Genomic DNA, 7,824 nt, shown 5'->3' on the forward strand with positions numbered 1-7,824 from the left:
TCATTTAAAATCTTAAGACTAATAATTCATTAAAGTTTATTTACAAAGCGCTAATATCAAGCCCCTTTTCCTCTGAATTTCTTTTTTTAGCCATATGGAGCATTGGAAATGCTATTGATAGCAAGACTCATTTGCTTTTTTCAAAAATCTATTCTGTACTACAAATGTTTCGCCTTACGAAAGAGAAAAATATGCAACAACTCTAATAAGCACGAGTGCCTATAGAGATATAGTAGAGTTACGAGGTATATAATAATATAAATATATAATATATAAGAAATTAATATAACATAAATATAATATATACATATATATATTATGTTTGCATATATTATATTATATTATAAATATCATATTTATCATATATAATATAATATTATATATATATATTGTATTATAATATAATATATAATATAAATATATAAAATAGTTATATAATATTTAGAGATATTTAATAGAGGCACGAGTGCCTCTATTAAGGACTTTATTAAGCACAAGTGCTTTGACCCCCCCCCCCCCACTGCTCAATATCCATTAGTGACCAAGAAAATATTTAAAAAAACCCTAAGTCATAGTTTATGCTCATTCTTCAAACAATTTTTTTATTAAGTAGCCTATTAGTTTTTATCTTTAAGGTCAAAACCAGCACAATTCGTGCTATAATTCATAATACAAAAGACATGTACACAATGCATAAAGTAAAAAAAAAAATGTAGTGAAAACAGTGTGATCCCATTTACCAACAAAATATAAATAAATGAAAAAATCCAACAAATTTATCAAAAATAGCAGGACAAGGCCAAGTAGAAAGATAAAAGAGGGTAAAAATCGTCACGATTTGAGATTCAAACGAGCCTTGTGTAATATCATTTTAACGTAAATATTTAAGTTAGGTGGGTTTTTCGAACATTTCAAACATTTTATATTTCATGTGACTTCCTTTTCTGATTTGTGCTCAAAATTATGGACTATCATGAAAAAATGCGGAGGCTTCTTATGGGATCCCTAAACTGTATTTGACCTGCGAAAAACTAAAGAACTGACTTGTGAAAATTACTTTAAATCTTTTGGGTTTTTTTGTTACCATTGGCATTTATACAAAGAACCAATGAGCCTCTGCACAAATTTTATTGGCTCTTAGCTTGAAATAGCACTAAAACATAAGGACGAATAAAAGAGCTCCTTTGATGCACGCTTTAGGAGAGAGCTTAACGGAATTAAAAGAATGAGACCAAGAGAATGATCACAAAAGATTCCATAGAATAATACGCCATATTTGACACAGAAATGCAGGATAGTGAATCTTCTTTGTCACTTTGGTCAATTGTAAATTATAGAACTAACTTATTATTGATGTACTGATGTACTCAATGAAAATTAAGCACGTATAAAGTCAAGCAAGTTCAAGAAAAATTGCACTTTTAACCACAATAGACAACGTGAAAGCATAAGTGTAGGAGAGGGCGGGAAAACTATTTGGAATTTTTTTCACTTCTAAGAATCATTGGTGTCTACCTTTTTTCACAACAGAATTGAATCTATCCATGTTCCATCAAATATTTTTTCCTCGGAGTTAAAACCTTGCTCACGTCAGCGTAATTGTGACACAAAAACAAAGATGTATGTCCTGATAATGTGATTGAGACCACAAAAAAATGAGTGAGGCCGAAGCCATGTATCTTTTTCAAAATAGTAGTAAATTCTTCAAACTTATAGAAAAAGTTTGTTCTCACAGTCGAAACCAGACTCTCGTCAGCTGTAATTATGACAGGAAAAAACACAAAGTTGTGACATGGTAAAGTGATTGCATAAACAAAATGTCCTGGGCGATGTATTCAGAAATATCACCTTGTTTAGCTCTGTAGTTTTAGAAAAATTGGCTATAATCATTGCTCTGTCCTTGTCTTTTCTTTGTTGTTGGCCAAAACCCAAAAGAAAGAGGTATGTCTAGATTTGTTGATGGTAAGAACTACAATGGTTACCAGGGAGAACTATATATCTAAGAATCCTCGTTTTTTTTATTACTCCGCCGTACAGTATGTGTAAAAAAAAAACCATTCTGTCTCTGTTCTCGGGGACCAACAGGGAAAAAGGGACCAACTCAAACATGAGCCACATTGTAACGGCACTTAGTAGCATTATATTTGGCACAGTTTTCCGAGTTCACTTAGACTTGTTGATTCTATGTTACTTCGGAATGGCTGAGGCAGAAATTGCTTTACGAAACTGAAAAAGAAATTTTACCTTATTTTCTTGTGAAGATTTTTATTTTGATCATCAATCGAGTAACTCTAAGTATCGATATTCGAATTTATCGTCTCTTTACTTATTTGTTCTTTACTTAATTTTGTCGCATTTGACACCCCAAGTTTATTATTATTTTACATGAATACTATAGGCTACTATACAAGTTGAGAACATTGTTTTTTTTTTGCATATGTAATGAATTGTATATGCAATGATACTGCATTTTATGGGTACGGCTACTGTTATTGCTGGTACCTGCGTTTCATTGCAATCTTGGGCCACTTTAAGCCACCACTGCTATTCATGTTTTTCCTTCTTTACTCTTCCCTTCCCTTTCAAGACTTTTTAAATATTATTTCAACATAATCAATATTTCCCCGCGAATTCACCATAGTTCTATATATACCCCTTCCGAAAAATAGGCATGAAAAACGAGTTTCAATTTCAGCTAAACAGTGAACAAAAAATTAAACAAAATTACACTCTATTAAAAAATACTCAGAACATTTACGCTTAACGTCCGGAAGCTTTTCTTAACCGAAAAAGCGGAAAGGGCAAAAAACAGAATTTTGAAATAACAGCCCAAAAAACGACAACTTACCACATGAAAAGAAACGAAAAATAAACAAGAACAACTCACTTTATAAACACTGCGTTAATGTGTTAAACAGTGTTGTAATGTGTTTAACAATCGTTTCTTATACACTGAGTCTTGAGAGTAGGGTGACCCCTACGGTTTCAGTATCGACATTCGCTTGGGTTTTATTCTTATGTTGTAACATCAGTTCTGGCAATTTGTTGAAAATATGAGTTGTTGTTATTTATTTTCTCTTCTTCTTCGTGTGTTTAGTTGTCGTTTTTTGGAATCTTATTTTGAAAAACAGTCTTTTTAGTTTTTTTTGCTCTTTTCGTTTTTTCGTTGAGAAAGGCTCCTAGGCATGGGGCCAAAATATTCTGAATATTTTTTTACGTGAAGTGTTGTTTATTTTTTATTTTTTGTTAACTGTTTTGTTAAAATGAAAACCCATTTTTGCTGCTTAATTTTTCGCATATGGAAGAGCAGTACGGTCTAAAAAGTTATTTATAAATTCCATTTAGTTCAAAACAATATAATTAAACGCATTCTTTCTTAAAAGTAAAGAAGTTAATCATATCATGCCAGAGGAAAACCAAAAATATTACGATTTTCTAAACCAAAAAATATGCCAGAAATTCTATCGTACATAAGTGAAACCCAAACGGAAAACTAATGGTTTCTGTGTAAACCATTGATATTTTGCATTCACGGGAGTTAGCCATTTGCTTGCCCCACCTTTATACCAAGGACCATAATTTTTTGCATGGTATTAACCTTTAACAGTAAAATGTGACCATTTCAACCTTTCTTTCATTTACACCAAGATCAATATTAGGATTACTGCCAAAACAGCTAAACAAATTACTTCAACTGGAAATATCGCGCTTATTGTAGCATGAAACAATCATGAGAATAGCTGTTTGTTTTTTTTTTTTAATTTAAAGTGTTTAGAGCGTTTAAGGCGTTCCCAAGCTCTTTTAACAACAATTACATTGCCAAAATTTACAACAAAATCCAAAAATATTAGCCATGTTAAATTACTAAAACTCTTAGAAAGAAGTACCCATAATTCATTTCCAAATATTCTTAAAATCAAATAATCCTTGTGTCTAAAAAATAATAAAAAGCAGAGCAAGTCCTATCATCCTTGAGGTTAATATTTTTCAAACCACAACTAGAAAATATAATTATAGATCAATTTCAATTACAACTCAGCATGAAGAAGCTAGTATTATCATAAGGCCCCGGACATATTACCAAAAGTCCTGTTTTGTTAAAAAAAAAGTTTTGTTACCAAAAGTCCTGGAAAATCAGAAGACTGTTCATTTGAAAAGATATTTCTAGTTCTAGGCCTAGACGCACTAGTACATACATAAAGGCACGGAAAAACTGCTGGTGTTCTTTTGAGTTATTAATGAAAAAAAAACTTTCCAAAAAGTAGCTCTTCAAAGAAAATTAAAGGCCATTTTAAACTTAAGATAAGCAGATACTAATATAAATGAATAATTATTGAATATTAAAACTGGTGATACTTAAATTGAATATGCAAATCAAGCTTGAAACGAACAAAACCAATACAAACCGATACCCGGGTTCGGGTATCGCCTCCGTCTTTCACTATAAAAGTCTAAATCCTACTGCGTCATTGTCGTTTTACTGAAAATCAATTATACTACAAGTATTTTCTTTTGTACTTAATATTGAAAATAAACATTAAAATTATGGTAAATTTCGAACTGATGAGCTTTCAGCAATTAATATTATTACACATAAAAAATTCAGTAACGACTTATACTTATTGACGACACGACTGCCTGTCCATGGATTATTCTTTATGGTTGATTGTGTATGGCTATGCTGTTTGACCTATGTGATTAGATGGATGAATTGGGTTAAGGCCTCATTCAAGTGCTGATCTACATTAATCACTAATGTAGGAAAACAGCCTTCCTTTTCTCCTTCTGTCTTTTTTTTATTTATTTATTTTTTTTTTTTTTAATGTGTTTGTGCTGTTGCACTGGTGATTTCTCTTTTCATTATATATATATATATATATATATATATATACATATATATATATATATATATATATATATATATATATATATATATATATATATATATATATATATATATATATATATATATATATATATATATATATATATATATATATGTATATATATATATATATATATAATATTTAATTTGATTTTTTTTTTATAATTTCAAAGACTGTTCAAGACGCATATTATAAGAGCCATTGTTTACTTTAAGCTTGATTTGCATATTAAATTCAAGCATTACTCGACTTAAGATTTATTTATTCATTTAAGTTATTACTTGTTGTATGTTTTTTGCTATGAAATTCTGTTTTTTTTTTGGGTTCAAGTCCCCAAAAAGTCCCCAAACCAAATATAAAGGAAACAGGGAAAACAACGAAAAGTGAAAAAATAAAAAAACGGAATAAAAAAAGGTTTACAAGGACATAGCTTTCATACAAAGTTCTCTGGCGAAATCCTGGCAAAGAGCGCTTTTTGTCACCTCCCTCCCCTTTCTTTCCTTGCAAAAATCAGCAACTCAGGCCTCTGGCCCCATGAAAATTGCACTAAGTAAACTCAATTGGTCCTTAATAGACATCGTTTCTGATTCGCTATATGTTTTCAATGATTTTTTTAGAGTTACAAGAGTCAATTAGTATTCTCAGGGCTTAAAGAATACAAGAAAAAAAGCACATTTCTAGCGGAATAGCTTAGCTGTCTGTAACTGGGCAAGAATGCAGGCACAAACTTAGATATATCATTTTACGGATATAAATCAGTTTTATAGGTAGAAAATACAGGCGTTTTGAAAGAGAAATACCTTATCAAAAAAATTAATGGGCACCAACAGGCTTACGAATATAGATAAGTTTTACAAATTATGAATAAGTTGTAAATAAGGCAGAAAATACAGGCGTTTTTTAGAACTACATCTTATTGAATTACTACTACTAATACTACTACTAACTCACTTCATCACCAAGACGCCTGAGGCCAACACAGCTACGCACGCTCCTGCTCCAACCTAATCTATTCAAGGCCTCCCTCTTTGCACCCTCCCAGGAAGTTCCCATTTCCTTTCAATCTTTATTTATGACATCCTCCCAACCCAAACGAGGACGACCTACTTTCTGTGTAGCCCCAGACGGTTGGCAAAAAAGGAGAATCTTCAGCAATCTGTCATTCTTCATCCGCAGAACGTGGCCTAGCAATCTCAACCTTTCTTTCATTATAGCCCTAGAAAGCGGAGCAAAATAGCCCTAGCATATTTTATTGAATAGAAGACTATATTTAAAATACTTGCCTACATTAAAGACCACATTTTTTTAGGTTGTAAAACCAAATCTTTACTTTTTGAAAGAGAAATATGGTATCCAAATTTTTTTTTATCAACAGGTTTAGCAATAGATTTCTATGTGCCTTCCTTTTGTTATCAAAAGAATTTTATTGAACTTTTTCTCATTTCAATGTTTGGTGAGCACAATTTTAAACACCATACACTGAACAGCATCAACTTAATATCCTAGAACAAATTATAACCAATTATTTTACAATTTCAATAATATTAATCCCCACTCTAATTTTGAAAATATATAAGTGGGCTGATAAGAGATTATCAGCAAATTCTGACTAATTCGTAATCCTTTAATTACAAGGAGCTGAAGCAAGCAAAATTATAAGGAAAACACAGAATAATAAGGCTAGTAAATCTCTGGGATTGGGTCTGCTACCTCTGGCCCTTCTGCATCTCCTACAAAAATTTTGCATGTTGACCAATGAGCTCTGCGTATCAAAAATGCCAGTCTCCCGGTATTCTATCATTGTTTTGAATATAAGACTATATTTAAAAAACTTACCTATATAAAATACCACATTTTCTTAGGTTGTAGAACCAAATACCTTTTGAAAGAGAAATACGTTGTCCAATTTTTTTTGTCCCGGTACTCTTTTTTTTGTCCCGGTACTCCATCATAGTCCATGACAGCTCTGCGTGGTTTGAGGACAAATTTTCTGAGACTTCCCACATTTCCCTTAGATTATTCTAGGTTGCTTTTTGAAGTTGGGCGGATTTGGGGCTCTTCTTACAGGAAAACATAACTAACCTTCACTCCAAACCTAACAATAATCACAACCGATAATCAAACCTATGAGCCTTGATTTTTCAATTTGGCGTGCTAAAAATTCAGCAAGGAGGGACTAGCTATACAAACAAATATAAATTACAAATTACAAAATGTAGTTTGATTATTAAAATACGTACCTCATCATTAGAGATTGCAGTTCTGGACCTAAAATTGACGTATGGGTATAAATTTCACAATAATGTTTTTGTAGACATTTTTCTACATAAAGATTGTTAGCAATATGTAAATTTCTCCCCTCTTGGCAATCTTGATCTATATCTCTTTTTTTTCTTCCATAGCCTTTACCATCGGCGCCAAGTTTTGGAAGCCAAAATGCCGTTGCTGCTATGATCCATACAAGGGTGCCAACGACTTCGTTGTAGTGGTAGATGTGTTTGCCAATTCTTCTTTCTCGATTCAATGGACCTTTTAGGACACGAGTTTCTCTTGTTGACTCAACAGTTTTTGACGTCTTAACGTCTTCAAGTCTTGTTATCTCCGTTGACGACTTGAATTCATTAGTTTGCACAAAGTAGATGAGAGCCAAAATAAAGGTTGATGTGGGTTGTATATTCCTTCGGAGAATCATTTACATCAGATGACCTGAAAATACAACACTTTAGTAATGATCTATTTCTTCAAGACCCAGTTTTTTAAAACAGTTTGTACAAGAAAAGTGATGAAAAATATTAAAACTCAACATGAGTAGAAATAAGGCTTAAGTTTTACCACGGCGGTAGTGAAAAACGCACTATCTAATCTTCCCAAGTGTATACCTCCTATTAAATATACTATAAGATAAAAGGGAGAGGGGTCAATGAAAAAAAAAAAAATT

At 31.8% G+C, this 7,824-nt stretch overlaps 1 protein-coding gene across 1 annotated transcript; it reads right to left on the minus strand.

Annotated features, from left to right (window-relative positions):
• Positions 1 to 7,578, minus strand: LOC136028415 (uncharacterized). Its single transcript, XM_065706254.1, has 2 exons — positions 7,127 to 7,578; positions 1 to 2,226 (listed from the first exon to the last, which is right to left on the minus strand). Exons 1-2 carry the CDS (start codon positions 7,576 to 7,578, stop codon positions 2,139 to 2,141), a joined length of 540 nt encoding a protein of 179 aa, XP_065562326.1. The 3' UTR covers positions 1 to 2,138.
• Between the last annotated feature and the right edge of the window lie 246 nt (positions 7,579 to 7,824).

Source organism: Artemia franciscana, chromosome 6 (genome assembly GCF_032884065.1).
Source record: "Artemia franciscana chromosome 6, ASM3288406v1, whole genome shotgun sequence".
NCBI classification, from domain to species: Eukaryota; Metazoa; Arthropoda; class Branchiopoda; order Anostraca; family Artemiidae; genus Artemia; species Artemia franciscana.